Here is a 23,857-nt window from a genome sequence, read left to right on the forward strand (position 1 = left end):
GATAGCCCATGCGTGTAGTAACATTTCAACCAAGATATTTTTTTATAATTAGGCAAATAATACAAACAGGAGAGAAGAAACAAAAGTGTATCAATTCGGTGGCAAACACACAATATTTCAATATCATCCTTGTTTAACATATGTAGTGTGTCCTTAGTGCAGAGGCTAGCATTTATGGCTCGAGCCAGCATTTTCCTTCAGTGTAGTGGCTTTTAAAGAAGTGTACACCACAGCGCAACAATAATAATAAAAAAGGGCATGTTATTATGTAGTGCTCGCAGTACAATACCAAGAAAGGCCCTCTTTAGGGCAAGCCTCAAATTAACAAAGGTATTGGCACCAGAAGCATGTGCATAAACGTGGCCTATTTTAATAGATCACAAAAGAGCAAGTACATTTTTCAGTGACTGCAACTTGATACAAGAAGCGCATACCTGCTGGTGGTAAGAGAGACAGTGAGTGCGAGAGCATTTCTGATGCATGGTGACTACATCCAAACGTTCGGTCTGCATCTCTTAACGACAAAAGCATAACATTTCTCAACATGGCTTCAAAGCACTGCGTTCCCGTGCTGCATGGCGTAATGCAGGTAGAGCTGGCAAGCATGCATTATGAAGGATTGCAATGGCACCACTATGCAGCACAGGCTGAACAACTGTTAATCAAACGCAATGCCCATGCGTCACAATAACCATCGCTTTCACCGTTACCCTCACCGCCAGCAGCCACCGTCCACAGAGTATCGCATTTCAATCGCCGAGCGCTGTGCTTCTCTCATCTAAAATGTGGTGCGATCAATCGCAGACAATTTATGTTAACTAATTGCTACTTCCACTTACTTTCTTCCTCTTACACGCAAGCATTAGTCAGTGTACTAAAGAGACAGTGCAAATAGCAAGCCCAACTTATTACCCATAGTGCTGCTGCATAATGCACATTTAATGCAACTGCCACATAGACTTTGCTTTAGACATTTAGACAGTGCCTAAAATACACACCAATCTTCAATTTAGAACTCGGCTGCACTTGAGCACATTACCAGTTTGTCTCATAGAAATCCTGAATCTACAAAGCATGCATGTTGAAATTGCTTTTTCTCAGCTTGCAACTATACTGACATTTTCACGACCCCTTTCAGTCTACATAATGTGTTTGCAAATCTGTGTGATCAGGTCGAAAAACTATAGTTTCGTAGTGCCATTAGTGAGAACATCTTTTTTTTAGATGAAATTTCCAAGTTCTCATATGCCTGCCTAAACTTTCAAAGAGAGAGCGACAGAAGAAAAAAAGAACTTAACAAGAGTGAAAGCAGTCCAGCAAAAACCACAGTGGGGAGTAATTAAGGAATCACTAATGCTAGAAGGATGAATGAATCTCAATATTAACAATACTGATTGAAGTTTGCATCCTGGCAATAAAAAAAATTGACGATATGAGACCCAATAAATGAAATAAAATAAATTGATCAAGCAACGAATGGTTAAAAGCTAAGTTTATGCGGTACTTCAATGCAAAACGACCATGAGTAAGCGGAAGCATAATAATAAAAGGCAGCAAAAAAAAAAAAGAGCGCCAAAAAAACTCACACGTAATACAAAGGCAACAACATAAACATATTACAAAAGGATGTCATATAATTTAAGAAGCAACACTACGAAATGCACTAGTTACAGACAAAGGAAAAGTAATGCAGATACAGTATTTTATGAAAAACAACATTTCACAGGCTTTTTGAACAAATCCCTGGGTCACTATTTGTTAGCACAGCTTTTAACCGTGGCTGGGATCCGATCCAGGGACCAAAGAAAGGTAGCTGGGGGGGGGGGGGGGAGGGGGGTCAGGTGCAGTGGTCGCCAGACACCAGTGACTTCTATCTGATGACATGCACCTAAGCAAAGAGAGACAGAGAGAGACAAAATATAGATAGACCCACAAGCAAAAAAAGTCATGGAATATCTACAAAGTGAATGCTTACGAATGGGCGAAGCAGTCAGATTGTTTGGTGTTACTGTAAATCACCTGTGACATTGACAACTCATGCATATCAATGAGTGACAAAGCAGTGTACAGTTATATACGATGTTTATTGGTCATAAATTCTATGCTATTCTGAGTTGTGAATTACATTTGGCCTTCATTATTACTGATTTTTGGTAACGCGTCTAGCCTGAAGTTGGAGAAGATGAGGTCTGTGCACGATCTCCTGGTGGTTGTTTGTTTTCAGGCACACAAAATGCATCGGAGAGCTTCCTGTGACGTCATCTACTGCAAAAGGCAGTCGTCTGTGATCATCATCATCATTGTTGTCATGGCGCATGGTGGGTACCTTGCGTGTGCTGCGCAGCGATTGGAGAAAGAAAATGTGTGGTCTGGAACACGCCTGTTCTTGATCGTCGTGACGTATAGAGGGCACCTAGCATGTGCTGTATTAGAGATGGCTAAGGCACGACCGAAGACAGGCATCATCATCCATAAGCTGCTACGCATCTAAAAATAACCAGGCCTACAAATATTGCTAGTATATAAAATGCAGCATTGAAATGTCTTCGAATTCTGAATCAGCTGTTGTCTGATACAGCTTCAGAAGGCGCCAGTGATTTGCGCATGAATAGCAAGTGCTCCACTAGCACCAATGGGTGCTCAATACTAGAATGACGTCATGCGTGCAATGCACAGTGCTGCCAAACGCACAGGGTCATTTTTCTCTAGCTGTCCATCATGTGCTGCATCTTTCCCATCAGCACAGTTATACAGGCCAGGGAAGAAAAAAAAAAAGGAAGCTTTTTCTTGGAAGATGTACATCTGCGTTTTCACGATCTAGAATCTTTTACATACTGATGAAAAATTAAATTACATGCTGATACTGCTGGAAATACAGTTGTCAACATAAATTTACAAAATAAACTTGATTCTAGGCAATTTTCATTGAATTATTACACCACTTTATGTGTATTTTAAAGCATCCTTTGTATGATGCTCACACATGGGTGAATTTGTGTGGTAGACAGTAAATGCAGCTTATGCTTAGGAGTTCAATCAAGAGAAGGCTCCTACAGATGATCTCACATGAGGCATACGAGTGCTGCCACCTCGAAATGCTAAACAAAGGTTTTCTTATTTTTGTATATCGCAACTTGAATTTTTCATCAACGTCATAAAACAGTGAATGCACTAACCAAACCATTTTCATGCATGTGTGACTGCCATAGCGCTGTTCACTTAGTTGTTCAAGATACAAAACAACCGGGTTAACAGCTTAATATAACAGCACCGTTTGCCATCCATAAAATGGTCTATGGGGTGCAGTTATGTGACAGTGACTTTGACTAAGGCTTGCAAAGCCTCTGCCGGGTTGGTGCTGATTTCACCCATATGCTGGCACATCACCCTGTCTCAGAAGACGGCAGACAACTGCCTCGATTGCCCTCCAGGAGGATGGTGCTGAGGAAAACAAGAGCGCACGTGACTGCATGTATGCTTGTGATCGAGATCGCACTGAAAGTAAGCGGAGCATTCAGAGAAAAAAAAAAATAAGAGAAAAAGGGCTCAACATCAGGACATGCACGCAACGCATCTTCTTTCCCGTGTCACCTTTCCCTGCTTATCCTCCAGCGTGTTTATTGGGATGAGAGAATAAAGAACACAATTACTGCATGCAAGAAATATTTCTAACTCAGTTTGTACTAGAAAGTTCCAAAAACTTTTGCACCGATCGATTTATAGCAATAAACTCCTATAGTGAAGCCATTTAATGATTACTTGGAAAACAGTAGCCAGCCACATTAAGCTAAAGGTTGCATATGGTAGAATGGACATTAAAGTATATCACAAGTTCATATAAACAAAGTGGGATGATACTAATGTGTTCCTTTGGTCACTCATGGGTTATATTTGAAGTAGCAGATATGCTTGAGTTCCCCATAAAACGAGAAATATCCGCATGCACCGTGCCACAATGCTTCGCAACGTGAATGATTTTTCTCGAAGCTCATAACTTTTGAGAGCATCAGCAACATTTAAGTTCAGAACAGTTTTGTTCGCATGTAGTATGCGTACGCAACATTTAGCTGCAATCAGATAAATAGTTTGAAAAATAGTAGACAGAATCACAAAAAGTATGAATCCAAGTAGAAGTTTGAGAAAAATATTTTTTGATGTTCGCACTTTACTTAATTTAGTGCAGGAAAACATAGAATTTCTAGCATTGTTGCTGGCATGTTCAAAACTATTCATGTATATTGTTCCCGTTTTTCCTTGTACTTGGGCAGAGTACAGGGGCATAGCAGAAATTTTTGTGGGGGGTCTTCAACAGGTAACCTTCAAGTATGTTTGTAAGTGGTCGTGTATAGGTACAGATGCAAAATTGAAAAAATTCCAGGGAGGGCGTGGTCCCCCTTCGTCGTTTAGGCTAGTGGTGGAGTCACACAACTCGCATTTTTCGGTGCAACTGTACATAAGCAGGCAAATGTATTTTTCAACTAAGCGGCCTTGGCTACCGAACTGCAGAACGCGCTTTTGGTTGTTATCATTTAAGAATTCCCTGAATTTTCTGTCATTAATTCCCCACTTTCCCTCAGAATACCACACGTCCTACCACGAGGCACGACTTTCTCAGAGTAATATTTGAGAAACCTTTGCGGTGTTGGCCTTTGCCGACATGTGGAGGGATAAATGCACTTAAGTGCTAGAAACAGCATTCTTTGAACGAAAGTCCTCGTTCGGAAAATATACTTACTAGGAAGCCAATTCACAAACAAAGAAATTCTACCTTGTCAGGCTGCCAACAAGCCGTTTATCCATCCCATTCAGGGCAACATCACAAAACACACCGGGAACAATCACAACAGCCTCTGGGAACAACCTCTTCTCTTTGCAGAGAATAGCTTCTGGGTTGCCCGCAGTGCGCCAGGTTGTTTAGTGCACGTTGACGAGAGCATATCACAGAGACGTTAATCACACTCACTGCAGATAGCGTTTGAGAATGACACCAAATCGCGTCGCACATCGACAGCTTCTTTCAAAATCACATCCCTCTTGTTGCACTTCTTACACCCGCGAAAATATTTCACGAGGCTTCGGGTTAAGCTCGAAGATTATCAGACGGTAGACAGCTGTCGTGCCCGTGCTGCCTACACCGAGAGAGTGTCAGTCATGGTGCCAGCCGATCCTTTCACAAACTTTCGTGATTGACGCTCGCAGTTCGTGCCGGTTTCTCACTGTTCTTCTCGACGGTGAATCCATTGCCCCTGAAAGCGATTTTCCGGCCCCTTTGCTGGTTCCCGCCAACCACCGAAACGATGGAGAAGCTGAGGCACAAGCGGCCGTTGTTGAGGCATGGCATACATACAAGCTATGCAAAGCTAGAGTGTACTAGAACTCTAGTACACCCCAGAGTACACTCTAGCAAAGCGAAAAACACGGAAAACCCAGAAAAAAGCTGTTTTGTAGAGAGCTGGTAGAGCGCAGCCAACTGATTCCTCCGTGCACTAGAGTGACCACATTCTTGCAAAAACAAAAGACGTTACATATGCAAAAAAACTCCAATAAAATGAATATTATCTTTTTATTGCATAATATGTACAAGTTTTGTGACAAAGCAGCAAAAAATAGCGCATCGGTTGATACGCAATCTTTAACCGTCAGAAAGCACTGCTTTGCGGCGCGAAATTTAAATTCACTGATTGGCTTAGGAGATTTTTTTTCTCCACGACGGAGGAAGGTGCCGCCCGGGTCCAAGGACTTCGAGCGGTCAACTGAAGCACCGCCATCATAATCGACGGAAAGTGGGAAGGAACAGGGGTTAATCCCCTCTTCTCCCGCCTCGCCTGGTGAAAACTGCCGGACTTTAAATATAGTTTATTCATTCATTCATTCCATGACTGGAACATTGCGTTTGTTGTAGTTTTTTTGATGGAGGCAAAAATTCTGTGGGCCCGCGTGCTCATATTTAGGTGCACGTTAAAGAACCACAGGTAGTCGAAATTTCCGGAGTCCTCCACGACGGCTTCTCTCATTATCATATTGTGGTTTTGGGATGTTAAACCCCACATATCAATCAATCGATCAAACGTTGGTTGTATGGTAGTAGGGTAGTAGTGGTGATTGAAATATAACTGCCGTTTTTTGCGGCAGTTCGCAAGGGAGCATGAAGCTGCGTCGTGCTCCGGTACGAGAAGTATAGACATTTATTTCAGCCAAATCTAGAAGCCGAGCATATCGACTTACCGTCTGCGCGCGCGACCAGCCGACGCTGTATTCCTTCGGCGCCGATCATGCAGTTGAGCAAGGAGGTTATGGCAACGATGGTGAGAACAGTGTGGGAAAGGATAACATCTGTATTGTGGAGCAGGTGGGCAGTAGTTTAAATGTGCCATAGAATACACTAGCCATAGGCCGAGAGTTTTCATTTTCCCAGAGGGGGTGGGGCGCCCGATTTGGTCTTGCACATTTCTGTTTCAAAAAAAAAAAAAATTTTTTCTGATGCGCATGCGTACATCAAGTACTTATTTTGCACAAAAGCCGCGCAAATAGCCAATTTTCGTCATACTGTGATTTCGATCTCAATGCGACCCCGGCGTCAGACTCCCTACTTGTCATTGCTCCATGATCCACATTTTCGAAGCCTGAGAAGAAAAGGAGCCGGCATAGACAGTTTTCTGTGAAATAGCTGCAAGAGGAGATGTTTAACAGTCTGTTGGGGATCAAATAACCAAGCTTTAAAAAATATATATCCCGGGCTCGCTCTAGGGAGAAGGCTCTGTCCCCCAAGATGCAGCCCAAAGGAGGCCCGAGCCCCTCAGCCCCCCTTGTACTCTCCGCCTATGATGCCAGCTACAGCATCCCCCACAACCTATAGTTCTGGGACATTTGTTGCTCACATTTATGAAATTACTTTTATTGTGCTGCTGTATATTATACAACCATTTTCCGATTGGGCACTTCGTGTAGAGCAAAAAAATGTTGCCCCCATTGGTTGCTTCGCTTAACAGGTCGAATTCCAATTTAATAAGGTTTCGATTAAACTAAGTAAATTGACAACTTTAGCGACTTCATGATATCTACGTGTATTTTGTTCACATGTTTTAGTCATCTTCGCAGGCCACCTTTAGCTTTCCACATGTGGAAGAGTCTTGGCACCTGTTAATATTTTGTTGCAAACCGTCAACATGCAGTGCCTGAAATGAATATTTAACAAAACTTCCGAGGAGATTCCCAGCCTATTCGAAAGCTTGGGTGCTGAAATTTGTTGACACATCCTTGTTTTTAGGCAATCGATTATAAAGAATCTAACATTTTTCAGAAACTGTCGCGCCGTGAGCTAGAAGGGGTAACGTTTCACCCACAGGAAAGGGGTGTGCAAAGCATGCAAGCCAACGCTCGTGTCTCTCAATCATACTCACTTGCCCCTATGATCGGTAAAATCAGAAAAAACAGTAACAGCATCAAACAATGCTCACCCATAAAGTACAGTTTGCCACCTTCGTGAAGGTGGTGGTAATGGGACGTAAAGAAGAGGTGGAAAAAGGAATGAGTTAAATAGGAAAGCGGGCACCTGCTTCTGCCCCTGGTACGCTTGACATCATGGCCGTCAATTCGAGTTGCTTCGCGCGTGCTGGTGAGGAGCCACCGAGCGCTGACATTATTCTGAGAATACAACCAACCGGCCAATTGATTGATTTGTGGGGTTTAACGTCCCAAAACCACTACTTGATTATGAGAGACGCCGTAGTGGAGGGCTCCGGAAATTTTGACCACCTGGGGTTCTTTCACGTGCACCCAAATCTGAGTACACGGGCCTACAACATTTCCGCCTCCATCGGAAATGCAGCCGCCACAGCCGGGATTTGATCCCGCGACCTGCGGGTCAGCAGCCGAGTACCTTAGCCACTAGACCACCGTGGCGGGGCAGCCAACCGGCCAAGAATATATGAAATTAACTCTGCTTTTCAATACAATTGCATATTCAGAGTGGAATTTTCACGCTGTCAGAATGTGTTTTTTAGCATACATTTGTTTAGCATCCCTTTAAACTAAACTTGTGAAGCACCTATAGACAGTTCTATACATGAAATAGGAAGGTCTTTAATAATGGCCAACTAATCAAATCAAATATTTTTATTTTCCACAAGAAATACAGATTTTCGAGAGGTTCCTTTACTAAAAGCTGTTATAGAGTGCTAGACTAGACCATGATTCCTTGACAATCAAGGCAGAAGCATTGGACTAAGATATGTACATGAGATACAATACATAGTGTAGGTATATAGGTCAAGGACGCAATCCACGCAGCCAAAAAAAATATAAGAGGACAGGACAGAACATTCCGTTTCCCCCCCCCCCCCCCTTTTTTTTTTACCGTCTACGTGGGTTGCATCCTTAACCTTTTTTTCAGCATGAATCAACTGGCTCAATAACACATTCTACCTTTATGCAAAATTGCTGCCATCTGCTGGCCATTGTGTGCATAGCCGCCATGTTAGAGGCTCTGCGCGTACAGTCCGCATGTGTTTACGTATGCATAAACGTAGGACGTATCGGTGTGAAGAATGTTTTGGCTGATAGTACGAATGCCAACATATTGCTGTGTCCCTTGCTGTACAGAGAGGAAGTCGAAATGCTGAAGGAAAAAGGCTAGCTGTAAACTTTGGCACCCGTTATTCCTTCAAGCTGATGATGTTTCCAGCATATGAACTCCGGCTACTAGTCTCGTAACACATATTTGCGTTCTCATTTCTAAGAAAGTAACACAAGCAATAGCAATTTTACTAAGCTGAAGCAAGGCGATTTTTTTAATGTTTTTGCTACCAGCCGTTTACCAAGTGAAGGCGACTTTTTCGCTTCATGCAGAAGCCACGTTCATGCTACACGTTTTATCACAGCTAACTGCACATGCCTAGATTTCGTTGAACGTGTTGTTTCGTTTATTACGTTTCAGTAATGGCAGACGTTGAATTAAAAACAAGTGTGCGTCATTGGTGCATTCTGAGAAGAGATAAGACGATGCTAAAGCATCTTTGTTTCATGTTTTGTTTTTGCTTCTGGAGTGTGACAAGCTGCCATTTATTGGGATGACTTGCGGGTGACTGTGCACATTTCTCAAGCATTCAATGTGCTCGGCACATTCAACAAAATGCAGGCACGTGCAATTAGCTGCGATAAAGCTTGTTGCATGAAGATGGCTTCTGCATGAAGCCTCTGAGTCGCTTCATTTGGTAAACAGCTGCCTTGCTTCAACGTGCAGCCATTTGTGGGAACACAAGTGAAAATGCTTCTGCACATTTTATTTTCTTGGAAAGGCGAACACAAAGACATCTTCAGGAGCAGTAGCCGAGAGCCGAGCACATTCTCAAAATGCCGCCACTTTAAAAAACTAACAAGGGGAAACGTTTACGGCTCACGTTTTTTCCTTCAGCATTTCTAATTCCTGTCTGTGAGCAACAAGGGACGCAGCAATATTGGGACGCAGTATTGGCGATTATCAGCCAATACACGCCTCACGTCGGTAGGCCTCAGGCACATGCAAACGCATGCAGACCTTACGGACTTCATCACGCTCAGCCTCTAACATGGCGGCTATGTACACGACGGCCGACAAATGGCAGCAATTTTGCATAGGGTCTATTAGTAACTGAGATATTGTGACATGACATCTTATATGACATAATAATTTTACATTTTTAAAAGTTTACTTATATAAACATCACATATGACATATTACTTTTATATTTTTAAGTTTACTTATATAAACATAATATACACTTTTATACCTTAAAAATAAACATGTCCAAGGTACATGAACACCAGAAAAAGACAACAAATAAAACATGTACAATCACAATAGCTATATTTGAACATAAAAATAAAGAAAACTGCACAGAAAAAATGTCGATCATTATCAGTAGTTTTTACCAAACAAAAACACAGTAAGAACAGAAAATATTAATATCAAAACTGAGTTCTTGATAAATGTTTTGAATTATACAATGTATAACAAAGCCATCAATGAAAACCTTGCAGCAAGTATGTTTCTTGATGTTGAGAAAGTCATTGCAAACTTATCAAAAATAATTCGATTTCTTGAAACAAGAAGCTTGCCATGTGACTGCATCTATTCGGAATCATTGGCAACTTGTAGCGATGCAAATTTGAAATTATTGCAAAACCTGCAAATGTGCTTTATGTTGGTGATCACTGTGCACACACTGACATCTCTCGGCGTTAGATGTGCAGTAATTTGAATAAATCACTTGAAATAGTGAGAACAAATATAAGATTGCAGAATTAAAACATGCACATTTTCATACTTAATATTATAATCCCGGCACACAAGTCAAGTCGATGTGCAGTAATCTAGTTTGGCTACATGTCTAACGATCTTTCTCTGTAGCATTTGATGTTTCACTAAGTTTTTGTTGCAGTAGACCACACCAACCTATAACCATTTGTGTAAAACAGAAAGAGGGCATGACATATTTTTTGTAGTTGCACATTTGTATTAGACATCTGAAATTGGGGCAAACTAGTTGTACACTAGTTCACTAATTGTACACTAGTCTTGGTTTGGAAATAACTGTATTTCATTTGTCATTAGTTACAGTTTACTGTATTTGCTACAGTAGCAATGCACATAGCACATTTTAGAGGCTACATAGTGTCAAGTGTTATCAAATGGAAGTGTTGATCATGTACCAATCTGTGCTGGTCATTTAATTATTCTTAATTTGTACACTGTAATCTCAATATAATAAACCCAGATATAACAAAATATCAGTCATAACAAAGTAGGTGCAGATTAGTCTTCAGATAGTTATAGTGTTAACACACCTTTATAATGACTTTTCAGATATAACGAAATACTGATTATAACGAAGTAAATAAAAAATAGCCTTGCAATATATACAGTGTTAGAGATAAAGCTTTACAATGACTTTTTGGATATAACAATATAACTTTCGCACAACATGCAACTTTGTTATAATGAGGTCTGAGTGTAATTGCCAGAGAAACTAAGGTAGAACTACTGAACTATTGCTTCAAGGTGAACATCTGATTATTCTATCAAGTGAAACTGGCACTAGTAGTGCAGCCTTTCAGTGATTAAACAATTGGTGAAAATTAAGCCACTCAGAAGAAAAAAAAACGCAATAAAAAGCCACGTCTAACAGCCAAGAAAGTGCCCAAATCCAACGTGCGGGAGCTGCCTTTTAGCAACGTCATATGCGCTACACAAACAACCACTTAGATGGCAATGTTAACAATGCTTTAGTGCAGCGTTGTTATAAAACTGATCTACAGGACACAGTAAAACTAATGTACAGTGCACAGCAAGAATCGGAGAATTTCTAAACCTACGATTGTTGAGAACATCTTCTTCAAATGAAATTTCACTGTTATGTAATGTACTTATAACCTTGTGTATATAAAAAACAAAGAAGAAATTTCGAGAGTGATCGCAAAACTGCCAAAGTCAGAGTAGGGACAAATGCAAGAGTCAAAATGCAAGATTAAACACAGCATTTCTATAATAATGATTAATAACAATAAAAATTTGTCAATGTAGTCACACTCAGTAGCCGCAAGAAATGAGCACATCAGAACCATAGTTGGATTTCTCTTGAAACGTTAAGAGTATAATCAAATGTGAATGATGTCATATATCTTTAGTACAAGCATCGTAATACCAACAACAAACAGCATTTGCCAAAAGCACCAATTTATTCACTGTAATGAAACAACCTCAAGGGGTTCATCAAGCCACAAACAGTTATATGCCTAATTAGCAAGGTAGCCAACCAGGTTTGTTGTTTATTTGTACTGACAATAAACAGTGAAAAAACAGTGTGCTTTTGATCTCAGTGTTTCGTCACACGATTTATTATCAGCACAACTATTGTATAGGTCATAGTATGCAAAAGAATAACTGAAAATTTAGCAGATCTGGCACCCAGTGAGAATCGCTTTCAAGTGAAGTGGCCTGCGAGTAATTGTCTATGCTGCATTTTTTTTATTTCAGCCAAGTGCATCGAGGCAGTTCGACACGTAATTTTTGGTAGTTGTGCGCACATCATGGGCCTGCCAGGAATGTCAAATGCACTGGCATTTTCACGGGTAACATATACTCTGACTTAATGTCAGTACTCACGTTAGAGCAATGACGTTTTAGTATTATGGAAATGAAGTGCACTTTGCAGTGAAATGATGTGATTATCATTTTAAGTTTTATTTGTGTATTCATGAGGGGTCAAGGAATGCTTGAATATAGCTTGCTGAATCATAGAAATACAAACGTAATGTTTATTATTTACTGGTGTTAAAATACAGCCATTACTGAAACTACAACTAACACTATTGTGATATACTGCCTGTATCATAGGAGCATAAATGTAATGTTTACTGGTTCGTTATAGAACTAGATAGCCTGCAATGCAGCCACAACTGATGCTGCACTGACATTACACCTGCAAAGGGTCCTTTTCCAAAGCAGTTTAAAGAACTCGCATAGCTCTGTGGTAGAACACCTGATTTGAATGCAGAATGCTTAGGTTCAATTTCTTCTGGAATCATAATTCTTTATTCTTAGCGTTTTTCGTGTCAAAGCTTCCAATGTTGGTTTTCTTAATGGTCTCACGTGTAAATTACTAATGTCCATCCTTGCTAAACCCTCTTACCCTCCCATATCAATTTAGCTGTATACCTAGTTCATGAGGCGACCGCGATGGTACCCAGATGTAAGCGGCTAGATAGAAAGATTGATACGTAGACAAAAATTCTAAATGTGCCTTTACTTGGCGAAGAAATGCCTTGCATTTAAAAAGGTCTTCAAAAATAATTTACATATATAGAGCATAGAGACAACAAAAATGAGCTTGAAGTAAAAAGACTACCTTCCATAGTTTGCCAACAGTCGTACAGAGTGCACCAGTTACACCAATGCAGGGGAAGCAATGTAATATTCCAGCATTTTTATCCCATAATTGGCTAAATTTTTTATTACCTCGCCAACTTTTGTTTGAAGAGACAGACAGAACACAATTACACATGAAGTTATTCACAGTGCTTCAATGTGCTCTTAAAGAGTGTATTCGTTAATTATGAAACCACAAAATGAAATTTGTAGTATGCTAATTATAATCAAAGACAAACAGTGAACTGCTTCTAGGTCCATAATGACCAATAAAGAGAAGTATAATCAAGGCAGTAGCCACAAGATAAAGACCATGACAGTCTCGATACTTGCATTTGTCAGTGCAGAATGTGAAGATTCGCAAAGAACTAACTACACAATTCTTATGATGTGTATATGCTAGAGCACTAGTTGTCACTGAGATAAGAGTTCCGGTGAAATGTCGCTGACCGTACATGGCGCTCAAAATATCCGCATTGACCAAGCCATATAGACCATTCAGTTCATTCGTTTTTGCAAGTCCTTTGCCTTGGTGCACCCTCATTTCTGTTCCCAACCACAGGGAAGCCATATGAAGATCTCCTCAGGTTAACCATTGTCCTTTCCTTACCATGGTGATACCATGGCGTGAGCGATGTGACTAAACATCGCACTGACACACTCACTCTAATGTCGTGTGTGTGATCGACTACTCCCTCCCCTGCATGGCAATGCTCATTGCTTTTGTCCAGTCATACTTTGCCCTTTATATTCCCAATTCTCTGTCCTCACTTGTCCTTCTCCACATGTTCCACTTGGGTGTCTAATGAAGGTGCACTTGCATGCTCACGTTCATGCTGATGCATGTGTCTTCTGAGGCTGGACTTATGCACAAATTTCTCTGTGCATTGAGGGCATTTATATGGTCGCTCGCCCGTGTGGGTGCGCAGATGATCCTTTAAAGTGGACTGTTTAGAGAAGCTCTGGGGGCATGTGTCACATTTATATGGCCGCTCACCCGTATGAATCCGCACATGTTCCGTTAAATTTTGTTTTGCTGAGAAGCTCTGGGAACAATGGTCGCACTTGAACGGCCGCTCGCCCGTGTGGGTGCGCATGTGTTCTGTTAATGAACGCCTTGCAGAGAAGCTTCGGTGGCATTCACTGCATTCGTACGGACGCTCGCCCGTATGAATTCGCAAATGTTCGGTTAGTGAGCACTTTACCGTGAAGCTCCGCGGGCATATGTTGCACTTAAATGGCCGCTCACCCGTGTGAGTGCGAAGGTGTTCCGTTAATGTTTGCCTTGCCGCGAAGCTCCGAGGACACATGTGGCATTTATAGGACTTCACGCCTGCATGAATGAGCAGGTGTTTTGTTAATGAACACTTTACAGAGAAGCTCATAGGGCACTGGTTGCACTTATAGGGCCGCTCGCCTGTGTGAACCCTGATGTGTGTCTCCAGATGTGACAACTTTAACGTCGTATAGTCACAGAACTGACACTGGTAGCCTTTTCCTGGATGGGGATCTTCACCATCTGCAGCTGCTGGATTGCTGGAAGGTCCCAATGCTGCACAAACGAAACCAGACCAGTCATTGAAATACTTTGCTTTTTATGTTATGCTGTTATAATGTGAACTTAAGCCATGTGGTGCTATGTGGTACTTTATACGAGTCGTGCAGTTTAACATGAAAGTAGCGATTAGCTTAAAACCAACTCGTTCTTTGATGACTACATAAAACCATGTTATCAAGAGTTTTTGTATTTCTCTCTGATCAAAATGAGGCCGTTGTGACTGTATCATGAAATACAGAAGGTATGATATGAGATAAATACTGATTAACACTAATCAATTAAGAAGGTTTCAAGGACAACTTTGAAAAATGCATAGTGGTCACCCCTTCAGATTTGCTAGATAAACACATCAGAGATGGCTAAGAACCAGGTGAGTGAAACGTACAGCTGAATCATTACCATGAAAATAAATTTGCACACCAAGCAATCTGAGGGCTGGTTGGCAAGGCAATACTATGAAAGAACAGGTATGTGGCTCATGACAGTAAATTCTTGAATTCCTGCATTTAAATTCAAATAACTCTCACAAAGTGTATGGCCAATAATGGTTGCTGGTTGGTTAACCAATGCACACAGGGGCTGATATGTTTACGTGCTATACAAGTGAAAGGAAAGCCTATAATCCTGACATACATTCTTAGATGGCCTAATGTTCTCATCTCTGTCAATTACAGCTTGACAATGCACACCCATGAGAGGATTCGCAATATTTTCAAGAAGTGTTTACTTAACAATTGGAATTCTGATGCATGCATAAATATTTGTAAAGAACACGTCATTCAAATTGTAAAAAATTGCAAAGCTAGTGGAATTATTAAGTAACGTTACTGCATTGCATCATTTCAGTCTAAGCTAACCTAACCTAAAGTATGATAGCCTATGTGTGCAGTAATGTTTCAATGACAATATTTTTTCCTTTCACAGTTATGCATTTAATATAAACTGAAGAGAAGGAACATATGCGTATTAATTCGGTGCCTAACACATACAATACTTCTATATTATTCTTGTTTAACATATGTACAGAGTCCTTATTGCAGAGGCTAGCATTGCTGACCTAAGCAAACATTTTCATTCAGTTTAGTGGCATTCACATAAATGTATGGTAGGGTGGGAAAATAATAAAAGAGAAGGTCATCTTGGCAGAACTGTGAGACATTTAACATTGCCAGTGCAGTACCAAAAAAGGCACTCCATTGGGCAAGCCTCCAATTAAGGGGACACTAAAGAGAAACAATGACTTGGATTACATTGACAAACCACAACTAAGAACTATAATGCCATATGTTTGACTATCATAAGTTTGTTACTAGAGGAGAAAATCAAGGTTAAGTTTTGTTTTAAAATTTCGCTCCTGATCTCTGCGTACGATACTGAAAATTTCAAAATGCCTTTTTTGTATTTTCGCGACAATGGTTGAATAAAATCTTCTGAAACTTCGTATGCAATGTCTATGGCACCCACAGATGACAATGTACTTAGATTTATCGATTATATCCTACATAGGACTCACTAGATGCCTTTCAAATACCTGACATAACAGTGTTAGGTGCAGGAATCTCAAAGTGGTGTCTCCACCTGCATTTGCTTTTCGCACATTTTCTTACTTACCAAGCATCATCTCGCAAAAAAGTGGCATATTCAAGATTGTGATATTGTACTTTACAAATACGCAAAGTATCGTCTTGCTCTTTAGTGTTCCTTTAAGATAGTTATTGGTGCTACAACCGTATGCACGCAAGCTGCATCCTATTTTAATTGATCGTAAACAAGCAAGAATATTGTCGGTTGATTGAAATGTTATACTTGGAGTGCATAGCTGTTGGATGGGTGATGGCAATGGTGAGAGTGTTCGCAATACACGTTGAGTGCATCCAGTAGATGACCATTCAGTCACCAGTTCCTAGCAGCGCCGGCGCAGTGCTGAGCACCGTGGCTTCAAGACAGTGCGACTGCCATGCCGCACAGCGTGACACAGGTAGAGCTGGCGGACACACATCATGAAGGATTGAGTCACTCTGCCGGTGCAACCAAGAACCACAAACTGAACGACTGTTTATTGGATGCAGTAAATGTGCATCACAAGCCTTCACTTTCATCATTCACCTCGCCACCAGCACCCACATCCACCAAAGTCATCTTTCAATTGCCGAGCGCTGAACTTCTTTTATCTGAAAAGTGGTGCCACTGTTTGTAGGCAACTTAAGTGAATTGTCTGCTACTACAATCAAATTTCGTTATAACAAAGTTGTACTTTACATGAAAAATAAGTTCATTATATTCGAATATTTGTTATAAAGGTATAATTTTAACACAAAGCTATTGCAAGACTTACATTTACTTCATGATTAACCGATGTTACGGTATATCCGGGTTCGTTATAGTGTGATGGTTTCAGTGTACTACTTATTCGCTTCTTTTGTCAAGAACACGCTTGTCTATGCGCTTGAGAGACATAAAGTGTGAATAGCAAGCACAACTTACGACCCATAGTGCTGTTGCCTAATGCATATTTAGTGCAAGCACTAAATGAATTTTACTCTAGACACTGGCTGAAATAAATTTCAATTTGTGCTTCAAAACACAGCTCCACACGAGTACAATAAATGCTTGAATTCCAAAAAGCCTGAATGTACAAGAGCGTTTCTGTTGAAATTGACTTTTCCAGCTTGCAAGTGTCCCGACATTTTCATGGCTCCTTTCGGGCACTTGTAATGTGTGCGCAAGTATATGTGAGCATACCTCTGTGTTTATACGTGCATAAAAATTATGATATGTTTGAGCATTAGCAAGAACATCTCTTGCTAGTGCTTCTTAAACATTCTTAAATAAAAATTCTTAAAATAAAATTTCTAAGTTCTATAATATGTGCACATAAACCTCAAATAGGAAAAAAAAAACATTGGTAAGAACAATAGCAGTATAGTCAAAGCCACAGTTGTGAGTAATTACGAAGTCAATAAACATAGATGGATGACAGAGCCTTTATAATGACAAATAGTGATGAAAGTTTAAAGTTCGTCTGCTGGCAATTATGCATGATACTATCAGACCCTTTTCTTAATCTTTTTTTTCAACATTAAGCATAATAAAATGGTATGATCTAATCCACATAGTAATTAAAATTAAACTGGTTTGCCCTACAGCGTCACCATACTTTGTGCAAAGCTGTGCAGTCTTGTTTTTTTTTTACGGGAATTTAAATAGTAAGGATGCATAGCATGCTTGTAAAACACAGCAATTTTTAAAGTACAATAAAATATAACTGATCAAGCGATGAATGGTTAAAAGCTGAATTCAAGCAGTCCTTTAATGCAAAAGCGCAATGAGAAGGTTCAAGCACAATAATAAACAGTGATCGAAAAAAGTTCCTTGAAAGCTTGCACATACATAACACAGAGGCAATAAGAACATGAACATAATATGAAGAGACATCAAATCGTTCACAAAGGATCACAAATAAAATCACTAGTTTTACAAATGAAGGAATAGTCCTTAACAAATGAAACATTCCACGGTATTTCTGACGAAATAATTGGGCAACTATTTCATTGTGGAACTTTTAACCGCGGGTGGCATTTCGATCCTGTGATGTTCAGATTATCATTCAGATGTAATGTTCGTTGTCCACCTGTGACATCAGTCCCTCAATATCTGATGACATGCACCTAGGAAGAGAGAGAAAAAGAGAGGGACAAAATATTACCAACATTGAACAAAACTGCAAGCAAAGTACCCAGGCCAACCCCACGCCAACAAATATTGCTGGTATGTCAAATACAGTTTTGAACTGAATTTGAATTTTGAACATGATATTGTCGGATAGAACTTCAGAAGGCATCAACATTATTAACCGGAAAGTAGGTGTACCCCTATTAGCACCATCAAGCACTCAACACTAGAATGACACCATGAGCACGATGCAGTGCTGTTGAAGGCACAAGGCAATTTTTCTCCCTCTATCTGGCATTTGCTATAGCTTTCAAATCGGTAGAGTTTCACACACCAGTCATGAAGACATAAAGTCTTATTTATTGGAGGCAAAGCCCACCTCTAAGCTAGCATCTTCGCTGACGTAATGTGTTACGCAAAATGTCGAGGTCACAGTGACTGCATACCCCCCTTTGGGAGAAACCGAGCAAGTAGTATACAAAGCTTATAATTCCGTATGTGGCACCGTTTTGATTATGCGGAGATGTTTTTTTGCTTTAGGTAGGTGCATGATAACACTTGAGGGAACTGATATGCATTCACTGCCTTGGTGGTTGCCATCTTACATGGTAGGCCACTACTTAATGCCGCTGTACTGGATATATGCAACGAAAACTAGTGTCAGTGTTCACATGCGTCCGTTGAGATAAGAAGCTGAGTGAGGATTTGACTGTCTAGCTTAGTGCCAGTAAATAGTCATTGGCTATAATTCATTTGTGCAGCCAGCACTTCTGCGGGAAATATTTGGGATGTCACAGCATTGGGTTGCGATAATTGGTTTGGAGCAGAAAGTGCTCAATTGAACACATTTCCGTGAACACTGATGCTTTTTTTTAACAAGCAGGCCCATATGTTGCCCATTACCCGTCACCTCAAGAACTTAGTTGCTTTCCTTCCAAATGCAAGTAGACCCGCCTCAACCAAACTTAGTTTCTGCAGAGCTGCACGTGTTCCTATAAGAAACGTGTCATGCTTTTTGCATGACAGACATTGCCACCAAAATTGCAGGAGTATTTGCGAAAGAATGTTGTGTATTAAAAATTCCTCCGATTAAAGCAAGCCTCCAATTAAATTACTGACCATAAGGAGAGCCTTCGATCAAGGCCCACTAAATAGAAACAATGACTTCGGTTAGATTGACAATCTGCATGCTAAGAACTCTAGTGCCATAAGTTTCACTATCATAAGTTCATTATTAGCAGAGAAAATCAAGGCTATGGTTTAGTTTTTAAACTTCACGCCGAAATCTCCACACTTGACATAAAAAAATTTCACAATTTATTTTTCACTTTCATGACATTGGCTTTAAATGTTTCTGGAACTTCATATGCTAGATCTATGGCACTCACAGATGACAACATACTTCTTTTTATCAATCAGGAGCTACATGGTACACCTTCAAAATTTATGACGTCATGGCGTTTGGTGCGGGAATCTTAAGGGGATGTGTCCACCTGCATTTTTTTTCATGCGTTCTTTAGACAACTAAGTGTCGTGTCGTGGTAAGACTGGTGTTTTTGAGATTATGAAATCATACTTTATTATTTCCTAAAAAAAAATGCTTTCTTCTATAGTGTCTCTTGAAGGCAAAGAAGCAGTGAGAAATCGTTCAAAAAGATGACTGATAAACATAAAATGTGACACCACTCGAGAAGTAACAACGAAACATCCAAGAATTGAGAAGACAAAAGTGAATCTACCACATGACACACCACATTCACCATAGCCACACAAGTCCCTAATGTGTTGACTAAATTATCTTGGAACAGCATAGATATCTGTACAACAAAAACTTGCTTGAGTACAACTAACCCTTTGAGGGTTAATTGTAGTCAAGGAGTCAATTTCAGAGCCCTGGCCCTGATTTTCACGATCCTGGCCGCGGTCTTGGCCGCAGTGCGGCCGCCACAGTCAAAACTCCATCCCACAACCAGCAGTCACGCATCACAACCACTACAACACCGCGCTTTGGTCATCTGAAATCTACACAGAAAGAATAACACCCTGCCATTGATGAATTATGCCTGGAAAAGACATCTCAAGTTAGACTGTCAGTGGGCCCAAGGGTGAGCACCCCGAATACTGTGACATGCACCAAGCCTGTTCTTTAAAAGCATTTCATGTCTACAATTTCTGTATACTGCGATGCAAATTTGCAATATCATGGAATACTGAATGCACGAACCCAACCGTTTTCATGCATGTGCATCCACTGCAGTGTTGTTCCTTTGGTTCTTGAAGAAAGTATTAAACAGCAAGGTTAACAGCCCAGTATAGTGGCACCATTAGCCATTCGTAAAATGGTCTATGCGGTGCAGATGTGATAGTGATGGGCCCTTCGACTAAGGCTCGCAAGACCTTTGCCGAGCTGGTGCTGATCTCACCGACGTGCTGGCATCCTCTCAAGAGAATGTTGCAGACTGCTGTGTTGATTGTCCTCCAGGAGCCTGGTCCTGAGGCGATGAAGAGCAAGGTTCCCGAGGACAAGGTCCCAGCAGTCATAATGCACTTTGCCAATTATTGTTGACATCAGTGAACAATTCATGTCAATAACGAATTGTTGAAGTCAATGAGCAAGAGCTATTTAGGAGCTAAGGAGCACGTGAGACAAGGGTTTCCTACTCCTAAATCTTCTACATTTTCTTGTTTTTTTTAAGGGCTGAGTGACATACCGATTAAGTTTCTTCTCTCATTTTCAAGAGGTAATCAGTTTGAAATGAGGAATGCGAAAAAGTTTTTTTTTAAGCTAAAAACAGAAAAAAAAAGCTTTACAGAAGGTGTCTTCTACATTTTTAATACTCAGAGTACTGTTCATGTACCATTGATAAAAACATAAATGTGATTACAAGCATTCCTGATAAGGTAATCGATGACATATACTAATTGAATACATTGCAATCTTCACCCAATAATATACATTCCTTTCCAAGTGTCTTAGAGCCTCCTTTGAACAGTGTCCACATGTGGGTCAAGTTGTATAAGTAGTAAATGCATTAGCTGGTGCTTACTTCAATTAGAAGGTCATCACCAAAGTCATAATTACAATGCTAGCAATGACTATTGGAGTTCTACGTTCCAAAATTATGATATGATCATGAGAGACGTACGTGGCAGTGGAGCACTCCAAAAATTTTGACCAATGGGATTCCTTAACATGCACCTAAATCCAAGCATACAGGTCTCTAGCATTTTGCTTGAACATTATATATGCCAATAAAGTCAGTTTGTTTTCCACCCGATCATGCGAGTTTATGAAGAGATCCGAGTTGAAAAACGTGTTTTTTCCAACATTAAATACTTCACAGTGATAACTTTTCAGGTCACGCGCTGTTGTTGTCTGCCGCCGCCACCACCAGTGTCCGTAACCACATCGCGCGAAATTAGAAAAAAAAAAAAAAACTTGCACCAATGACACAGTGGGGGTTGAACCCAGGTCCGCTGCATTCCAGCCCAATACCCTACCACTGAGTTACGCCAGTGCTTATAACTTCTTGGCAAACTTGCCTTAGGCAGGCATGACCTAGCACCAATGGCACAGTGGGGCTCGCACCCGGCTCCGCTGGGTGCCAGCCCAGTATTCTCTCACTGAGCTACACCGGTGCTTGTGACTGGTTGTCAAACTTGCCTTAGACAGCCTTGATCTCGGGAAAGCAATCGCGTTAATACGATTTATAAAGCGTTTTACAGTATCGAAAAAACAACCAGTCGTCGCACAATGCGAATAGCGTAATGAGTGGGCCGTCCAATGCTCCAAACCGTCACAAAAGCTTGTTCTTGTTCCCCTATTAACTGTAGCGCATACCCACTTCAGGCACGCTCTCTTAAAGAGAGCGTGCCTGTGCTCCTGAGGAGACGACAGTCGAATTTGAAGAGATGCTTGAGTAGCAAGAGGTTATTCTAGACCACTTAAATTGAGATGCTATGGTATTATAGTTGATCATAAAGTTCACCTTAGAACCATGACACTACTGTCAATCACATGGGTACGTATGCTATTCAAGATGGTTCCCATTCGAAGTGTATGTACATATTGAAGCATGGATACTAGGGCAAGTTGGTAGGACATAACTGAATATACAAACCACACAACTTAAAAGTTGTTACAGTGTAACTATGAGAGCGAAGAAACAAGGATAGAAAAGAGCGCTGACTTTCAACAAATGAAAAAAATGAAATCAATCAAAAAGTCAGTGCTCTTTTCTATCCTTGTTTCTATTATTCTGTAGTTACACTGTAACTACTTTTAAGTTGCGCTGTTCATATATTCAGGTATGTACATTTTATTTTGGCAATGTAAAAGCTAGAAATGCCAGGAAATTAGATGATTGCGCTTCCTGTGATAAATATTTGTTTGCTGTTCAGTGATGGCAGAATTTGAGAAAATTATCAGGGACATTCTTATTTTCGACCCAACATCAATGACATGAACGTAGGCATGTATGGCAAAATCAACAACCTTTACCACCGAAAGCCTTTTACCTGAGAAAATTGGCCAGTGCAATGAATGCAGCATCCATGCAAATTGTCTTTGAGTGAGCAAATAATGGCCGTGATCAGATCTTGTACTAGCATAAGCACTGCGTGAAACACTTTGCAGTATTCTGGCAGAGTTTGAAAAATTCAGACAAACTTCACTTTATCAAGAGATAAAGTGAAGTCTGTAAAAACTGGAATAAAAATAAAAGCACATTTAAAATATAAAAACACCAGGTATGCATGGAAGGCGCAGCACAGTCACAGTGAAAGTTAGAGAAGAGCGGCCTTTCAGAGCCTTTTCTAAACATTCAATGTGTAACTACTGCAGGCATACTTCCTCGATGCCCACTACGGCATTAATAATAAAAATTTTAAGGTAGTGGGCTGGCATTCGCTATGCTATTTTTCATAATTTTTCTGAGAAGCGTGGTATCCGCTAAACTATTACAAAGAATTTTGTACCAATTGTTCATGCTATGGCTGATGACGATGAACAATCATGCCTGAAGTGGGTATACGCGACAGTTAATAGCTGAACTTTTTAAAAAGAAGCTTTTGTCATGGGTTGAAGCCTTAGATGACCCACTCGTTATGCTATTCACATTGTGCGTCAACTGCTTGTTCTTTCGCTGTTTTAAAAGGCTTTATAAGTCGTAGTAACGCGACTGCTTTCCCGACATCAAGCCTGCCTTAGGCAAGTTTGCCAGCAAGTCCTAAGTACCTGCGTAGCTCAGTGGTAGAATACTGGGCTAGCACCATGCGGATCTGGGTTCAAGCCCTATTTTGTCATTAGTACTAGTTGTTTTTTTTTATTACGCGCGATGTGGTTACGGCGGACAACTACGGCGGTACCCGAGACCCGAGCTATAATCTCATAACAGCTTTCGCTGTCATATTGCTTGTTGGAATTGGATGTCCCAAAACCTCGATATGAGATCATGGTGAAGAATTTTTGAAATTACGACCCCCAGGGTCTCTTTTTAACATGCACCTAAATCTAACTACATGGACATGAAGCCTTTTTACCTCAATAAAAAATGCACACAGCTGCTGCAGCTGGGATTCTATCGCGCGACCTGCAGGTCACAAGTCGAGCGCCATAACCGTTAAACTACTGCAACCGTTTGTCTAGAAAAGGGATGAAATGGGTTAAGCTAAGAATTGTACATAACAGAGTCGTCATGCCACAGGTTCGTATGCAAAGGCAT

At 40.6% G+C, this 23,857-nt stretch overlaps 1 protein-coding gene and 1 long non-coding RNA gene across 2 annotated transcripts in view; both read right to left on the reverse strand.

Annotated features, from left to right (window-relative positions):
* Window positions 1-22,375, reverse strand: part of LOC142791888 (uncharacterized) — a 205,010-nt gene extending 182,635 nt beyond the window's left edge. Inside the window, exons 1-2 of the mRNA XM_075885564.1 lie at window positions 16,269-22,375; window positions 14,154-14,456 (exon numbers count right to left, since the gene is read on the reverse strand). Of these exons, the coding sequence (XP_075741679.1) occupies window positions 14,154-14,289 (136 nt within the window). The 5' untranslated portion in view covers window positions 14,290-14,456; window positions 16,269-22,375. The remainder of the gene's footprint in view (window positions 1-14,153; window positions 14,457-16,268) is intronic.
* On the reverse strand, window positions 346-5,638 carry LOC142796392 (uncharacterized). Its single transcript, XR_012893805.1, has 2 exons — window positions 4,769-5,638; window positions 346-3,441 (listed from the first exon to the last, which is right to left on the reverse strand). It is a non-coding gene; the product is annotated as an uncharacterized LOC142796392 (long non-coding RNA).
* Window positions 22,376-23,857: the final 1,482 nt, after the last annotated feature.

Source organism: Rhipicephalus microplus, chromosome 2 (genome assembly GCF_043290135.1).
Source record: "Rhipicephalus microplus isolate Deutch F79 chromosome 2, USDA_Rmic, whole genome shotgun sequence".
NCBI classification, from domain to species: domain Eukaryota; kingdom Metazoa; phylum Arthropoda; class Arachnida; order Ixodida; family Ixodidae; genus Rhipicephalus; species Rhipicephalus microplus.